We start from the raw sequence: 18422 nt of genomic DNA on the forward strand, positions 1-18422 counted from the left end.
GTGGGTTGAAGGGGAGCTGAGGGGTAGAGCAGGAGGAGGGAAGGAAGGGGGAATGTGGTTTTATGTAAAATGAATAAAAAGTTAAAAAAACGAAATGAATAGAAGAGAGGGTAGTAGAAAATGCCACCAGAGAGTATTCAGAATGCAAAAAGGATTTCCTCAGAACAGGTGTATTTTTTTCTTTTTTTTCTTCCTTCTCCTCTTTTTTTTTCTTTTTCTTTTTTTTTGAGATGGCATTGGGGATGGGGTAGGGGATGTATCTGGTAAATGAGTGTGATCAGAGTACATTGTGTGAATTTCCCAAATAATCAATAAAAATATATTGGAAAGATTTGGCAGGCCACAGTTTGAAACTTCGTGCTGGAACATTGGACATAAAAATGAGATAGATAATTTTCAAGAAATACAGAAATGACTGAAGTTGACTGAAGAAGTAGGAGGTTTGGGGGTAGGATAAACAGACGCTGTGTGTATGTATATATTTAGAAGAAAAGTCAGCTTACCTCTGGAAGCTGGCTAGTGGGAGGAGGGTGCTACAGGGTTGGGCAGAAGGAGGCACCCGTTTTCCAACTATAGCACCCTGATTTGAATGATATACAGCAGCCACGAATTAATTTAGTTAAAAGACAAATATTGTTAGTGATGACTCCATGGGAAGTCATGGGAGTAGGGAGGAGGTGGGTGAAAGGATGGAGTTGATGGAATCCGGAGTTATGCACGTGGGAATCACCGCAAGTAAGCAGATTCTCTCTCCTCTCCACATTGCGGACTGCCATCCTGAGATTCCAAGGAATTTATCAAGAAAATCTGAGGCAGGCAGAGCCACAGGACGACCAAAGAAGATCTTTTCAAATCTCCAGACCACAAGGTCTGGACACAACAAGTGTCCACCAGGGGATCTAAAGCTCCTGCCAAGTTGTTGAGTAAGTAAGTCTGATCCCTTCCAGAGCTGGGGACAAGGGGGCGGGGCAGCGCATCCTTTTCCCTTAGCGGCAGGTAGGCACCTCCTTATTCCCCCGTAGCCCCCCCTCTTACAGCTTCCTCGCTCACACCCACCCACACAGCCTTCTCCGTTGGCTGCTGGAGAGCCATTCTCAGGCGCCAGCGGGCAGCAGTGGCTTGTCAGCCAGCAGAAGCCAAGCTGCGGGACTGGACTGCGCAGATCTGCAGACAGCAGCTCCAAGCTGGGGAAGGGTTCTCACGTTTCTTTAATACTTCTTTTTCTTATTAAATGCCTCTCTCCCTTTGGCTGCCACAACTTGGAAGAGCAGAGAGTGATTCTAATAATTGACACAGAGGCTTCATTTATGGCCCTTGAAGAAGTTCTGAGTAAGTCTGCATTCAACGGCATCCCCAAGAACAGGGATAGCCAAGCTTCTGGCCCTGCTTCAGACAGGCAGAGCCCTCTGGCAGCCCAGCTGAAGCTGCAAGAGGTGGAGCTGTGGAAGTGATGGCAATGGTCAAGTCCTGGACCGAGGTAGCCTAGCTCGGTAAGCAGGTAAGCATCCCCACGGGGTAAGTGCACCCTACGGGCTTCCCCACCGGGCACCCAGGCGAGACCCGAGGCTCCACAGAAGTAAGTCCATGTTGTTTAGCCAGGGCAGGAGGCGGGGCTGATAGAGAGAGTCTGCTTTTATCACAGGAAATTGTGGGAGACTGGAATGGAAGGATTTAATTTAAATATATATGTATTTAAATATACACAAATTTAAATATACATACATTTGCATTAACGCGTGGGGGATGAGATGCGTAGGAGCCAGAGATTTTTGTAGGAAATGATTGCAGATTGGGGCTGGCGTTTAGGCGTCTGGGTTTTTACAGGAACTGAAGCCATAGCAAAGTCTTACGTTTTTGCATGAACCTGTGATGAGTGGGCAATGAGAAGATGCGATTTTGAAAATGTGCACAAAATCGTAGAGCATCTGTGTCTGAGAATTTCTGAAAGATGATGGCATGGGCATTTACTGCTCTGACTTCACTTGGTCCCCCCCTTTCTTCCCCCGTATTGGCCTTCACGAAGGTGTCCAACGACACTGACAGCAATGGACGCCCACACACCAGGCGCGGCCGCACCCCGGGTTTCAGCACCTCGGACAGAGCCTCAGCCGCCGCCGCCACCTCCTCCTCCCCAGCCCCGCCCCGTGCAGCCTTGAGCCAGTGACTCGGATTGGCTCCTAGACTGTTACCTCTATCAGCAGTGGGCGGTGACTACCTTGGTTCAGCCAGACTGGGCTCTTGAACCGCAAACACAAAATGTGGAGTCCAGTTTTTAATGGGCTTCTGCTTCCCGTGACTACAGAAGGAAGAGGCTGGGTGTAAAGAAACCCTTCCAAGCTTCCGCAAATGCTGTGGCTGAACGAAGTGGCCTCCTTAGTTTTGGAGTGTGTATCCAAACTTTCTCAAGTACTTGTCATTATAAACCGCTCACTGTGTGCCAACAACCTGTGCCAAATGCTCGAGATAGATCGTATAATTTTATACACCGTGATATCTCTATCTGTATGCTATTTTTATCACCATTTTTTTTCAGATGAGAAAGACTGAAGCAAGAGAGACTAAGAAACTTGTCCAAGTTTATACAAACAGGGACTGTTAAAACTGACTGAATATTAAACTCTGCTCCAGCCTGCAGAAGTGGAACCCTAAGTCTGAGCAGAGTTCCCTCTGTGAAACAGCTCGGAGCTTGGAGTTGGAGGGACAGAACAGGATCAAAGTTGTAGCACCATGGCTTTGGACATTCTGCATGCGTTAGCGCATGTGTTTGGAGCTGTAGCTCAGGACATAGAATGTCTGCTCAAAGCCTTGGGTAAGACCATTACAGTCAGTAAAACCAGGGGTAATGGTTGCATACCCAAAATCTAAGTACTGTGGAGGAGAAGATAGGAGAATCAAAGGTTTAAGGTCATCTTCCTTTACTTGTGAATTTGAGGCCACACCGAGATACATGAGACACTGTCTTAAAAAAACAAGTGCCTACAAGGTTAACATAATGATTCCCTGTAAGAAATTGTGTGTGTGTGTGTGTGTGTGTGTGTGTGTGTGTGTGTGTTCCTCAAACTTTAACTGTGGTTGGTGAAAGTAAGAAGCAGCAGGTAGCTGGAAAAGCTACAAGGCAGTAATGAACAGCACTATCACACGGTAGGCCCGGGTTCAGAGCAGGGCAGGGCTCCATGGAAAAGATGTGAGACAAGCTTATAACTCCTTAGGAATGTTTTAAGCAGAACATCTTACAGGACATTCACATACTGCCTATCATTTGATCCTTACCACACTGTGAAGTAGTAGGACCGGAGATTCTTCTATTCATTTGGCAAAGGAAGACGTGTCCCGAATTCCTTAGGTACCTACCTAGCAACATACCTGAAATTCTAAACAGTTCTCTTGCATCTTTATTTGGCAATACCTCCTGCTATAGACTGTCATATCCTTTGGAGTTTGGAATTTGGCAATTTCAGCACTAAAAGCATTTAGATAAATAGTATTAACATGTGGCAGAGATGACTTCTAAGCCACTTTTGGATCAATTGAATAGATGCATATTAGCTATATTCTATTTTGTTCACAAAGAAATTAAAACTCTCTTTAAAGATTCACAAGATACCAGGCTTATATTCAGTAGAAATTGAAGAAGTTTAGGAGTGATAAAACGAACTATAGCCAGAAACAAATGAATATAAAATATATCTTAGAAAGTCCTGGAAGTCTGCTCTGGGTCAGTAAGAACAATATATACCTAAACCTTTGGGGTAAGGCACAAATAATTTTAAAGGTACAAAATATTTACTGACCTTTCTCTTTTGCATAATGACAAACTTCAGATCACTGAAATGTTTACTTGTATGATGAGTGAGGAAGGATAACTGGAAATTTGTTGGACCTGTGACCGAGGAAAGGAGCCGTCAAGGGAATGACATTATGTCACTGCATCTTTACCTGAGTAGTTGCTAGTTACATAATTTGTGATGGCTCTCTTGACCATATGCACCTTAAAGCTAACAACAGCAACAAAAGCCTTTACGTGCATTGTTTTATTTGATCCTTCTGACAACTTTGAGGATGTCAGCAATAGGATATGAGAGAAAGGATAAAACTGTGGCATTATGGCCTTTTGCTTTTATATGCAAGCCCCTGTCCCTGCTTAACCCAGATAAGTTAATGAATGTATGAATAAGGCTAGTTGTAATACTTTAGAGAATGGCAGGGCCTTGTCATGCTAAACAATGACTAATCCTTCTTAATATATTCAAATACAACAGTTAGTATATCATGCCAGGGGCTGGAAAGATGGCTCAGCAGTTAAGAACACTTGCTCTTGCAGAGGACCTGGGTTCTATTCTCAGAACGTACATGTCAGCTCACAGTCCTTACACACCCTTTTCTGACCTCCTTGTGTACTTGGCAAGTGCATGGTACACAGACACACATTCAAGCAAAACATTCATACTCGAAATAAAATAAACAAATCTAAAAACATTTAAAGTGTCCTGCCAGTCCAACAGCATATGATGACTGTAGGACACACGACTCCCAAGCCTACAACGTGTGGACTTAGTCTGTGAAAAACAGGCCGAAGACTTGGAAAGATGTGATAATGTGTGATTCTAGGTTCAAAGAGGAGAAGGCTCAAAGTTCATCATTTTAGCTTCATATTTTTCAGTCTGGAAGATTGAGCTAGATGGTCCCTCAGAGTGGAAAGGGGCACAAGATGCCTGTACTTTATAAAGAAGAAAATAGTATAACTTCAGGACAAGGATGGAGCGTACCCTCGCCCTGTCATGCTAGTCAAACAGTACATGATTTAACTTTTGCAGGAGGTATGATTTAACTCTTGAATATTGGTGGTCTTTAGTCTTCAGCATCTATTTCATAGCCCTGGTGCTTTGGAAGTCATGATAGTATTCATCATAGCTATAATGTTAAGTAAGTTAAAGCTTATGGATCATCGAGATGCAGGTGTAGTGGGCATGACCAGAGCATGGGAAGAAAGGCGGCAGGGAGACAATGCTCATGTTTAAGTTTACTTTTTGCTCTGAAACACAAGAAAATTATTTTCTTTGAGGTTATGATGTGATTATATTTCATCTTTAATTCTTTGAAAAAATTATATATTTTTTGAGACAAGGTTTCTCGGTAGCTTTGGAGCCTGTCCTGGAACTAGCTAGCTCTTGTAGACCAGGCTGGCCTCGAACTCACAGAGATCCACCTGCCTCTGCCTCCCGAGTGCTGGGATTAAAGGTGTGCACCACCACCACCTGGCTATGTATTTTTATTTTTGAGACAACTTTCATTGACCTGAAATTCACCACGTATGCTAACCTGGATGTCCAGGGAGCATCAGGGATCTTCCTGTCTCTGCCTCCCCATTGCTGGTTTTCCAAGTGTGTTCTGCCACACGTGGCTTTTTCACAGGAGTTCGGGGTCTCAAACTTGGGTCCTCATGCTTCCAAGGCACATGTTTTAGTGACACAGGCACCAGGCGAGGTTTTAAAAGTAAAAGAATGACATTTAGAGTGGCCAAAGTGACAGCATTTCAAAATTCAGAGAATGTGTCAGCTGTTTTCATTGAGAAATGCAAGCTTAGAGACCCCCACTAAACATCCCAGGTCTTCCTAGTATTAGGTGTTCCTAGCATTTACTTCATGGGACACAGAAGAGAATTAATTTCAAATGAAAGGAAGCTAGGCAGTGGTTGAGCATCAAATATATCACTGGTCAGGGCTGGAGAGATGGCTCAGTGGTTAAGAGCATTGCCTGCTCTTCCAAAGGTCCTGAGTTCAATTCCCAGCGACCACATGGTGGCTCACGGCCATCTGTGATGGGGGCTGGTGCCCTCTTCTGGCTAGCTGAATACATAATAAATAAATAAAGAAAAATTAAAAAAAAATATATCACTGGTCAGTTCTGCCTTTCTGAGTTCTCTCTAGCTTTACTCAGCACTTGTATTGTGAGAGCCCTTCCCAGTCTTCCAGTCCATTCTTACTCTCTCCCCAATGATTATGTCACCTTTTCATTTGCAGCTGTCCACTGTCTGACATTTCTGCACACTAGCATCTACCTTTAGGACAATAGTCTAAAGGGTGTTGCCTGTCCTACTAGTTAGCTGACTCCACCAATGCCTGCACTCTTCACCCCTGACCCTATATACCACAAGTCTCTCTAAATTTCTGTGATATGCTACAGTCTTCTTTATAACCCTCGGTGTAATGCCTTCAATATTTTGGTTCAGGACACTTCCGTCCCATTTTTAAGGGCTAACCCAATCGTGCATTAATTAGGACTCCTTTCCTAACCTGCACCCTTAGTTCTTCATGGTACTCATCTCATCCTGCTGTACGCTTGTCTTCAATTCTGCAACTTTCGACACCAAACTACAACTATTTCACATAGAGGCTAAGAACATGGACTTTGAGGTAAGACTGCTGGATTTGAATTCTGACTCTACTATGTACCACTTTGGGGGTTTTTAGATAAGTGACTTTCTCTCCCTGATGCCCAGTTTAAACTTTAATTTAAGAAACAAATAATATTAGTATCCTTCTCATAGTATCATTATAAGGATTAAGTGTCAGTGCACAGAGACATTGTCATTGGTCAGCACATTGCTTGGTACATGGCAAGCATACCATAAAAAGCTTACTACTTTCCTTCTAGATTTTAAATATCTGCATTACATATATCTCTTAAATCTTCATATCTGCCTATGTTTGATGATTAATAATTGAATAAATAAACAAATAACACTGATGTTTTATTCAGGACTTACTTGATTATAAATAGCAGAAATTTTAAATCACATAACCAGAGACAAAAACATACTAACTTAATCTTCTAGAGTGTTGTTTCTTGTTCTTCAAAGGTCAAAACATTCAGAAGAGAGAGGAGAATTCTCTCTCCAACTAGTTTTTCAGCTTATAGGTGGGTTCACTCAGTCAGTTACAATCATCTGGGAGCTGATTGGGACCAGAGAGATGAAATAGTCTCACCTACATCCAGGAAGTTAGCTTATGTAACACCTGACCTTTCTGGAGGGATAGCCCAGTCTTCCTCATTAAGGAGGTAGATTCCAAAATGGAAAATTTAGATGTTGTAAGGCCTGTGAAGGCTTTGATAAAAAGTGATGATGCTATTTTGTCTATTTATTGGTCAGATATTCATTCGATTACCAGGATAGGAGGTTTTGTAGCCATGCTTTACAGTTTACTGTACGTGTCAGTCTGGGGATAAGATGACTGGATCAGAATGTAGGCTTTAGTTTAGTATAGTGGTGCCTATTTATACTCCAGCAGGTTCCTGATGGTTTCTTACTTCCTGCATCCTTTTGGTTGTCATTCTGTCTAACACTGAGTGGTACCTTGTACTTTGATTTGATTTTCCTTGAGTACTAATGAGACTGAGTACCTTTGATGAGCACATAAACCTCATGGGTCATTTGTGTATCCTCTTTTGGAGGAAGTGATTTGGAGCAGTTCTTTATATAGTCTGGATATGAGTCATTGTAATTTGCTCAACTTTCTCTCTTGGATCCTGATTGATTTTTCTCTTGATTACAAAGGAAGTAACATTTGAGCTGATGTTTGGAGGATGATGAATAATTAAAGAAGAGCAGGGAGTCCTTATAGTTAGAAACAAGAGCAGTGCCAGGAGAGGGAAAAGTGGGCGTATTTAAGAAACATTGACATTTTAAGGTAGGCAGAATGTGAGAAGAGCTGGCATTGCAGGAAGATGATTCTTGGGGGTGAGTTAGGGTCAGGGGAAAAAGGCTTCCATGATGGAATAAAGAGAAGTGTTTTCATTGGATATCCCCTTTCGTTTAGTTAAAGCTTGTAAACTCTGCTTTGGATCTCTAGATCTGGAGACTAAGAAGTTTATTGAATATTAAACAATGCAAGACTTTAACACAGCCACCATAGGTAGCACACCATTAAGGAGATCATTATAATAGCAGCAGAGAAAGAGAAAGCCATGTACACAGAGAGAAGATGAAGATCAATAGAATATTAAGAAAGAAAAGAGATGAGGAAGGAGACAGAAATAAAGAGGTGTTGATATGTCAATTGTGCAATGTACTGAGGTAATAGCAATTTTTCAGAGCCTTTAGCACGGTGCATCTGAAGTAGTGGGAAATGCACCGAAGACGGAAGGTACAGGCGTTCGTTGCTGCTCTTACTTTTCAAGAAAAATGCTTCCAGGAGGAGCTGGGATGGATGAATGAATCTTTCTCTTAATGTGGTATGATGTGGCTGTGATGGTGATGGAGTGTGTGTGTGTGTGTGTGTGTGTGTGTGTGTGTACGCACATGCGCATGAGTGTGGAGAGGCCATAGATCAACCTTGGGTGTTATTCCTAAAGAGCCATCCCCATTTTTATTTTTGGGGACAAGGTGTCTCACTAGGACCTGAAGTTCAGCAACTAGTCTAGGCTGCCTGGCCACCAGGTCCCAGAGCTGTTAGCTCCCCATCTCTAGAATTGTAGGTGTACTTTACCATGCCTGTCTTTTAAAATGGGTTCTCAGAATGGAATTCAGGTCCTAATGCTTGCATGGCTGAGCTATCTCTCGGGCTCTTGTTTTCTTTTTTATGCATTAATTTTTTTTAAAGGATGAGCGTCTATTTCTTAGTTACAGCCAAGAATGCTTTGCCTTCCAATTTTCTAGAAAATGAAAACTGAGAAGCCATTGCTTTGAGTAGTACAGAAATAGAAAGAATGCTGTAGATCAGATGAGGAAGAATGACAGGCCGTCCACTCAGTGAGAGCTGGAAACCCAGGGTGTCCATGTGCAGAGGTAATTCCTGCAGACATGCATCATTGTAATTGATACCCATTGGCTGGCCAGGATATCCATGCCAGTTTTCCCTTACCTCCTTATTTGTACCTCAATGTATCTCAAGCACACAGTGTGGAAGTTCTGAGTCCATGGGCTAGACAACTCGTATGAAGAGAACAAGTCATAACGCTAGAATGTGGCAAACTTTGATGGAGGAAACTTTGGTTTTTGAACTTTGTTTCACAATACATGTGAGCAAAAATTCAACACCGGTCCCTGTTCTCTGCCATTTATCAGTTCAACAAGAGGGAAGAATGTGGCATTGTGGGGGCTACTGTGAATTAGGCAAGGGGGAATTCCGAAATCTGCTGCGAAAGGGGGGACTAGACCCTGGAAAAGAATGGACTTATTGACTTTATTTTACATATTTATTACTACTTTCTCTTCACAATCATAGTGATACATCTTAATTTAGGAACACAACAAAGAGAAAGAAAATGAATCCCTCCCTAGGCCTATTATCTAGAATTAGGATCAACATGTTGGTGTATTTTCTACTAGCTATTCTGATCCACATCAATAACAATGCTTTTAATGATTATTTGTAAAGTGGCCTACTCATTATGTGTGAATCACTGCTAAGTGCCGAGGATCCAACAGTGACAAAAGATATGAATGTTTATTTCCTAAAGGAACTTATTTCTATATTTGTATTAACTGAGCAGTCAACACAACCTTATCTTGCAATTTAAAAATAGTTCCTGTGTGCTCCGCATTATACTGATTGCTTTTCATATGGCTAGGTGGCTTTTTGTGTGTGTTTGTTCTACACACGTTTTTAGAGTTATTCATTTTATTTTATGTGTGTGAATGTTTTGCCTTCATGGATGTATGTGTACCAGGGGTATGCCTGGTGCCCATGGAGGTCAGGAGATGTTGGGTTCCCTGAAATTGAAATGTGAGCCACCACGTGGGTTCTGGGACTCAAACCCAGGCCTTCTGCAGGAGTAACAAATGCTCTTAACTCTGCAGCCCCTAGCCAGGTGCACACTATCTGAAGAAATCTTTAGAATAACCCTAGCATGCAAGTCACTACTATTTCCCATTATAGATGAATAAACTCATTCATAGGCATTAGATAACTTAGTTCAGACAACACAGCTTGGGATCAGGATGGGACATGGTTGTACCTAGACTTTGAAATAATTGTCCTGCACAGAATAGCAACAGAATGTGTAATGATTTCTCTTCCTCTTTCTTTGCTAGGTCTGATTGACCCTGTGGCTCAGAAGTCCTAAATTGTAACCATCATGATGGATGACGACACTGAGCTGAGGACTGATGGAAACTCCCTCTTAAAAGCTGTATGGTTGGGGAGGCTCCGACTGACCAGACTCCTCTTGGAGGGGGGAGCATATATCAATGAAAGCAATGACAAAGGTGAAACAGCTCTCATGGTGGCATGCATTACCAAGCATGTGGACCAGCAAAGTATTAGCAAGTCGAAGATGGTGAAGTATCTGTTGGACAATAGGGCAGACCCCAATATCCAGGATAAGTCTGGCAAGACTGCACTCATCCATGCTTGCATCCGAAGAGCTGGGGGAGAAGTGGTGTCCTTACTTCTGGAGAATGGAGCAGACCCCAGTCTTGAGGATCGCACTGGGGCTTCAGCTCTGGTCTATGCAATAAATGCAGATGACAAGGATGCACTGAAGCATCTCCTTGATGCCTGCAAGGCCAAAGGTAAGGAAGTGATTATTATAACAACAGACAAATCATCTTCAGGCACAAAAACCACCAAGCAGTATCTCAATGTCCCTCCATCACCCAAAGTGGAAGATAGACCGTCACCACCACTGTGTGCATCTCCTTCTGACATTGAACTGAAGGCTCCTGGTTTGGGTTCTCCACCCAATGAGAAGGATGATGATTTCTTCATCCTCCAAACAGGACACCAAAGTGGCTGTAGTTCTTCTAAGGCCCTTAATGAGCCTGGATCACCCACCAGGAAAGTATCTAGCCTTAAAAGGGCCCGCTTGCCCCAGCTGAAGAGGCTCCAGTCGGAACCCTGGGGCTTGATTGCTCCTTCTGTGCTGGCAGCCTCCACACGCCAGGATGAAAACCATGGCACAAGCACAGACAATGAGGTCATCAGGAGCATCAATGACATGTCTTTCCCTAAAAGGGGTCCCCTCTCCAGAGCCAACAGCATTGACAGTAAAGAGTCCACCCTTTTCCCCACAGTCCAAGAACAAGTTCTGAAAGTTCCAACCTCAGCACCAGCTACCTGGAAAGCAGCTTTCGAGAAAGGCCAGGCTCCCCATCCACGCCTTGCCAGGAGAGGAACGCTTCCTGTTGACCTAGAGAAGAGTGGGATGTGTCCACCAGGATCGACAGTCCTGAAAGATCCAGCATCTCTCAAGCTGTTGGAAAATGACCTCTATGATTTAGATGTACAGCCAGGGTCTGACCCACTCAACTCTGTGTCCATTGAGTCAGGCAAAGGACCTTTAGATAGAAAGAAACTAAACAGCTCACACTTGTCCCTTTTCCATGGCTCTCGGGAGTGCCTGGATGCTGTACCCAGCACATCTCCCAGCTCAGTGCGTCGCAGGCCCCCTCATCTTTTAGAAAGAAGAGGTTCGGGAACTCTCTTACTAGACCGCATTGCTCACACGAGGCCTGGCTTTCTTCCCCCTTTAAATGTGAATTCAAACCCACCTATCCCAGATATCAGAACCAGTAGCAAACCAGCTTCCCCACTTGCTGGTGGCTTAAAATCTATGGTTCCCGTTGCTCCAAGTTCACCAAAGAGAGTTGACTTGAGAAGTAAAAAGAAACTTCTTCGAAGGCATTCTATGCAGATTGAACAGATGAAGCAGCTCTCTGACTTTGAAGAAATCATGACCTAGAACCCCTTAGAAACGGTTCCCTCACTCCTAGTCTTTAGAATAATGAAGAAACCAAATCTAGAACAACACATCCACACAGCACCTCTTCATCCCAATCATGGTGTGTGACAGCTTCAGAAAACACGGTGACAGGTGCAGCGTCACTTTTGAGACAAACCCAAGGGTTATTTCAGAGGGCTACTTCTGACATAAACCTTGGGTGTTGCTGTTTCACACACCAAAAGAGCTCAGGATAACTGGGTTGTGGAGTTGAAGGTACAGGAAGAAAAAAATTCTCCAAAGGAATCAAATTACCTTTGTAGTTGGAAGGTAACAGCACAAGTTTAATGGTTGGTTTTTTTTCTGCCCGAAAAGCAGAAAACAGGAATTTAAAACATGAGATTGTATTCAGAATACGTCATTTGTAGTCTACAAAGTGCCTAAAAAATGAAGTTTTCATATTTCTCTGAAAAGCAGAAAAGCTCAAAAATACCCCCTAACTTCTGTATCTGAATACCTTAGTTCTACATGTCGAAGGAGAAACAAAGTGTTCCCTCATGGAAGAGGTTTTGACATATGGGTCTCACCTCTCACTGTGCTGTGACCATTGTTAAAAATATAGGGAGGGCATTCAGATTTCCCACTAATGTATTTTGGTTACATATTAACTTGGCTGTGCTGTTAATCCCCAAATATCACAGCAGATCTGTGCTGTGTGCCACAGGAGCTGGTAATTCAGAGATGAGCATTCCTCCAGAAATGAAATCAGAGGCACCACACAGGATCCATGTTGAAATAGTGTGGAACACTCCCTTTTAAACAAACCCATCATTAACTAAGTTGGACACAAAGGTGATATTAGTTGACCCAACAGAACTTTACAAATGTCTCCTGATTATCATTAAGACAGTTTGGAGATTTATGATAGGCTTAGTGATAAATGACCATAGGACATGTACAGATGAAACAGCACAGTAGGTAGCTTCCCAGCTGGAAACAGCGGGAACTGGTTTGATTTTTTTTTAGCCTGAACATTTAATGGGGTGAAAACCACCATTTCCTATTCAATGATCTGAGTAAATTGAGGGCAATCTGGCTTCTTCTTTACCTGCATTATCTACGTGATAGAAGATTTATATAAATCACCTCTGTAATTCTTCCGAGGTATGAACAAACCCACAGAGGAAGAGATGTAGCACATTTGGCATAACGTAGCTACATTGTAAGTGAGGAGTTAGAGCCCTCATTTTCCCCCATTTCTTTTTCCTCTTATGTGGGCTGAGGTGCTTTTGTCCATTGGTTAAGAAACTCAGGTGTCCCCACAGATGGCAACATGCATAGGAAGAATCAAGGCTTTGGGTCTGATGGATTAGGGTTTTTACTTTCAAGTGTTTGACTTTAGGAAAATTAGCAATGCTACTTTTGGCCTCCGTTACATCAGCTGTGCAATGGTATTCACAATGTCTATAAAGCTGTACTATGGATTAAATCATGGAGCAGATAGAGGCACCAGATTTTGTGTGGACCATAGGTACAAATTATTAGATGACTCTTTAGTTATTTCTCGAGATCTTGTGAGCCTCAAAAATATCAGGCAGCAAATAATGTCCTATACAAAACAAAGTCAAGTCTAGCTAAAAGATTTGAGTGTCTCTATGGGACCCTTAGTGATTCTATAAATACTAATTCCTAAAAACTCATTTGTCACATAAAGCATCTGCCACAAAAGATCTATATCTTATACCATTTCTATAAGGTTGTATGATAGAAATTCATCTACATTTATATTCCAAAAAGTTTTGAGTAATACTTATAAACAAAAATGTTTATTTTTTTAACAAAATGATTCCTTTTAGGAAAGTACTTACTGGATTTTGGCACTTTTCACACGTGGGGCTGACAACTGTTATGGAGGGTATGTCCTGGGCATTGTGTGATGAACAGTGGCATCTTGGCACTACTCAGTAGATGACATTCTGACATCCAAATGAAAACAACCAGAAAGACTCTAGACATGTCCAGATGTGTCTGTTCCGACAGCAACACTGCCTTGGTTGCTCACTAACGCTCTTAAGAAATGCGGTATATGGTGGAAATTTGCCATAAAGGACAAAGTGAATTGGAGATGTAGCCTTCAGAATTCTTAGAAAATCCACACAAACAGGAGTATTAAAGGTCTTGTACTTTGCAGAAAAGGAAGCATATTGGAAAGAGCACATAAAGCATGAAGATCAGGGCTCAGGAACTTGATTTAATGTGGGAAACCCATACGCTTTTCAGAACCGCCTAGTAGTTCTCACGCAGTAGACACAATCACAAAGAACAACTCTGAATGCACTAAAGAAAGAATCGTAGAGAAGGCCCTGCTTTTAGCATGTTTAACACACACACACACACACACACACACACACCTGCACATTTCTAATACATTTTAAGCTATGATTCATGTCAATTGGAACTAGCCTCTGCTAGTAGAATCTAGCTGTGAGGATAAAACAACATCCCAGAAGAGAATTTCATAAGCCTTTAGCTAAGATTTGGAAGCCTAATTTATCCTGAGTAGTAGCTTTGGTACATTCATATTAGTTAGCGTAGGTGAAGTACCAAATGATAAATTTCTCATTCAGAGTAGTTGGACCATTGAACAAAAATATAAGATCAGCTATTTTCATGTTAGTGTCCTTTTCATCAGCCTTCTCTAGGTAGCCATCAGGACAGCATCTTATCTCATCGCTTCCTGGTGATGTATTAGTCAAGTTAGACTGTCCTAAGCTAATGTCATGGTGAAATTACTACACCACTGATCTTGCTTAAATAAGTATTCTTGTCCATGTCAATGAACTTCAAAGAAATGCTTTTCAAGAATTGTTTTAGATTCACACGTGCTTCCTAGTCAGGGGTTATCATATCCCTTTGGAAATCTAGTTACTCTATAAGTTAGCTTCTAACTACACTTTTAATTATCTATCCACTCAAGTGTCTAGGTTGTTTCTAAATATAATTTAGAAAGTGAGCCCGAAGTTTAAAGTCTAGAACTTTGGTTTGGTTTCTAGATATTCCAAAGCCTTTGGTTTTTTTTTTTTTTTGACACAAACTGCTGTCAACTCTCTTAAAACTTTGTCAGTAAATGGTACCTTGTCCATGCAGGATGGAAATGCCCTTCCTGCTTTGTGTGTGTTGGTGCCTCAGATGGAGCTCATGTTGCCTCCCCTGGTTCTCTGCAGCGCTCTGCCCTATCTCAAGCAGAGGATGTGTGCAAACATGTGTCCAAGTCCATGCAGGAAACCATTTAGATGTTTCTAAGATGTCAATAAAAGATATATTACAATCCTTCAATACAAATGACTTCTCTCCTCTTTTTTCTCTTCGGAGAAATTTCAAGGGTAAATATTATCTCTGTACATTTTCTTTCTTATCAGTTAAGACAGTATCTCACTATGCTTGGATTGGTCTATGGTCTTTAGGATGGTATTGATAGCATCTCTCAGCAACATCAACTTTATCAGAGACTCAATATTTTACATTCATATAAAGTGAAAAGCCAGCTTTTCCAAGAGTGAACTTTATGGTTGGTTTCTCTTCTGTAGAAAAGAATTCTATTAGTGAGAAAGTGGTTGTCACATTTGAAAAGAAATACTAAAATTGAATCTGGGTCTTTATTTTACAGTGTAGAGTTAAAATATGAATAAAATGAAAAACTAATTTAATTTTTGTATCTATAAATGAAATTGGATTATATTTTTCCTTTTTAATACTCTTTATCTGTGGATTTGAAGTCCTATAAAAAGTTATATGTTGAAAACATGGTCCCTAGTCTGTGGTGCTATTGGGAGATGAGGCTTAGTGGTGGTTAGGCACTGATGCTGTATCTGAGGGGGATAAAAGGGTTCTCTCTCTCTCTCTCTCTCTCTCTCTCTCTCTCTCTCTCTCTCTCTCACACACACACACACACACACACACACACACACACACACCAGGTACTTGATCCTTAAGTTTTTGAGTATCCGTTGTTATTTTAATTATATCACAACATAAAAAACAAGACTGAGTCTGAGTGATTTATAATGAAGTGAGATTTATTTGGGTACACATTTCTAGAGGTGGAATAGTTTAGGAGCATGGTGATAGGAAGGGCCCCAAGCTGCTTTCTTTACTCCACTGCAGAGAAGGGGGTCAAATGGGCACATGCAGAAGGGAAGAGTGGATACAAAAGAGTAGGCACCTTCTAACAGATATTCTTCTGGGAACTCATGAATCTTTTTAAGAGGGTAGAACCCTGCTACCTAAAAATCTTTTAGGTCCCAAGGTGTCTCTGTGGATTACATTGATTGCTAGATTTTTACATGAGTTTGGGCAGGGACAACCCACTTCTCAACTTTAGCATTCATTATATTTACTTAGTAGATATCGGGTTTCTTAGGTTAGGCTTATGATATTCATTTGGGCTGTTGTGGTTCACTGAGGAGCACACTTCAGAGATCTTTCTAAAGAAGGTGGGGGAAAAGGACTGAGAAAGGGAAAGGACCAAGGAAGGCTATGACCTCTAGGGAAGTGTTGCTTGCCCTGATCTTCAGAGAGGGGCTATTAAGATAGTAAAAATCACAAGCATATTATCTCTCTGCCATGCAAGGGGCTCACGGCTATCATTCTAGATTTGACAGTGGCAGATGAAAGCCAAGAGGGCAGGCAGCTTTTCTCCTATTGATCTCAGGGAGTAACTCTAGGGCAAAACAGAGAAGCTGTCAAGCTCAGTGGTGAGCACAGCTGGGGCGAGTGAGGCGGGGAAAGGGGTTTAGCCAGGACCTTTAAACTGTACCAGACACTCAGAGCTAGTCTCCTCTGCTGCTTCCTGGAGCAGATTTAAAATGTTATCTTTTTCTAAGAAATTACTCATTCCCTCCTAAGTTTATCATTTTGGGGCATAAAATTGCTGATAATGGTGTTTTGAATAATGTTTCCAAAGCTGCTGATTGATTTTTTACTTTCTTTAATCCTCTTGAAAGAGTCCCGTAAAGTCCAAACAGCCTCACTCTGTTAAAGTCCAAGTTATCACTTTGCTCTTTTTTGGGCTTTCTAAGATTTCTCTACCAAGTTCAAGTCATAAAAATTTTGTTCTATGTTTTCTTTTAGAAACTCTGTGGTTTTGGGCTTTATATTTAGATCTACAATACACTTGAATGAAATTGTTACTTATGATGTGAACGATGGACTTAGGGTCACTTTTTGGCATGTGGATATTCAATTTTTCTGACCCTATTTGCTGAACAAATTACCATTTTGCATTTTGTCAAAAGACACTGTCCGCATACATGGTCAGGTTCAGTTATACAGACATTGTCTAGAAATTAATAAATTAATTTAAAAATTTGCTCGGAAATTTAGCAAATGATTTTCAAGAGCTAAGACAGTGTTGAAAAGGAAGAACAGAGCTGGAGGGTTAGCTTTTTGTGGTTTCATATCTTTTTATAAATCTCTAGTAATCAAGCTAATGTGTTGTTAGCATAGAGAGAGACAAATAGAACAAGGGGACAGATAAACTAGACTGGAAATAGATATATTCATACACAGGAAATGAAAAAAGAATAAACTATTGGTATATGCTAAACCATGGATGAATTTTAAAATAATTATGCTGAGTTTAAGAAGGTATGCTAGGGCTGGAGAGATGGCTCAGAGGTTAAGAGCACTGACTGTTCTTCTAGAGGTCCTGAGTTCAATTCCTAGCAACCACATGGTAGCCAGCTCACAACCATCTGTAGTGAGATCTGGTTCCCTCTTGTGGCCAGCAAGCATACCGACAGACAGAACACTGTATACATAATAAATAAGTAAATCTTTAAAAAAATAAATAAAATTAAAAAAGGTATGCCAAAAGAGTATTGTTTTATGATTTCTTTTACTCAGAATTCAAGAAAAATTTATAATACATTCAGTAGAGAAAAAGTAGACTATTCTAAGAATGACGGGGGCGTGGAGAGAGATTATTAATCAATGAGATGCCCTTAGTATGATATACATGTTTATTTCGTGACTATGACAGTGGTCTGGCAGGTGTACATATCTGAAAACTTACCTAATTAAACATTTTAAACATATTTGTGTTGGTGTACATAGATTATACCTGAAATTTATTAAAATGTCTTCATAAGTCACTTTGTAGAGAGTTCATTAATATAGATTTTTCAACTTGTCAAAATCTAAAGTCACCTATGAGGCAAAACTTCAGGTACACCCATTGGGATTATTTAGATTAGATTAGCTTCTAGTGATTTTCTTGATTGTTTAATGAAGAGGTAAGACTCACCCTAAACAAGGGTGGCACCATTCCCTGGGCTTGAGTCCAGGACTACAGAACAAGGAAGAAGCTGGCTGCCCAAGAACATTCATTGTTCCTTTCCCCCTGGCTGTGGATGTAATGGGACCAGCTACCTAAAGTTCCTGTTGCCTTGACTTCATACCAATGGACTGGCTGCACCTGCAACAGCGAGTTAAAATAGACCTTTTCTTCTCTGAGCCACTGTTGTCAGGGTGTTTTGTTATCACAAGAGACACCCCAGATAGAAAAGGAAGAATCCAATACAAAATATAAAGGGAGCAGGTAAGGTGATGTCACATGTAGGTGAGAGAGGAGGAGGCTTTATAGAGGCTATGAGTAACAAAACATCTCAAAATTGAGTTGGCAGACCCTCTGGACAAAGAAACAACAGCCATAGAGTCATAGAGTTGGAAGTCACTGAATAAAACAATGAAAGAAAAGGAAA

At 41.3% G+C, this 18422-nt stretch overlaps 1 protein-coding gene across 1 annotated transcript; it reads left to right on the top strand.

Annotated features, from left to right (window-relative positions):
- The first annotated feature begins 1116 nt into the window (after window positions 1–1116).
- Ankrd34c (ankyrin repeat domain 34C) lies at window positions 1117–15117 on the top strand. Its single transcript, XM_075965024.1, has 2 exons — window positions 1117–1498; window positions 10034–15117. Exon 2 carries the CDS (start codon window positions 10078–10080, stop codon window positions 11680–11682), a length of 1605 nt encoding a protein of 534 aa, XP_075821139.1. The 5' UTR covers window positions 1117–1498; window positions 10034–10077; the 3' UTR covers window positions 11683–15117.
- Window positions 15118–18422: the final 3305 nt, after the last annotated feature.

This window comes from Microtus pennsylvanicus, chromosome 3, assembly GCF_037038515.1.
Source record: "Microtus pennsylvanicus isolate mMicPen1 chromosome 3, mMicPen1.hap1, whole genome shotgun sequence".
Taxonomy (NCBI): domain Eukaryota; kingdom Metazoa; phylum Chordata; class Mammalia; order Rodentia; family Cricetidae; genus Microtus; species Microtus pennsylvanicus.

Coding starts and splice junctions, on each gene's coding strand:
- Ankrd34c (XM_075965024.1), top strand. CDS start 10,078: ATGATGGATGACGACACTGAGCTGAGGACTGATGGAAACTCCCTCTTA.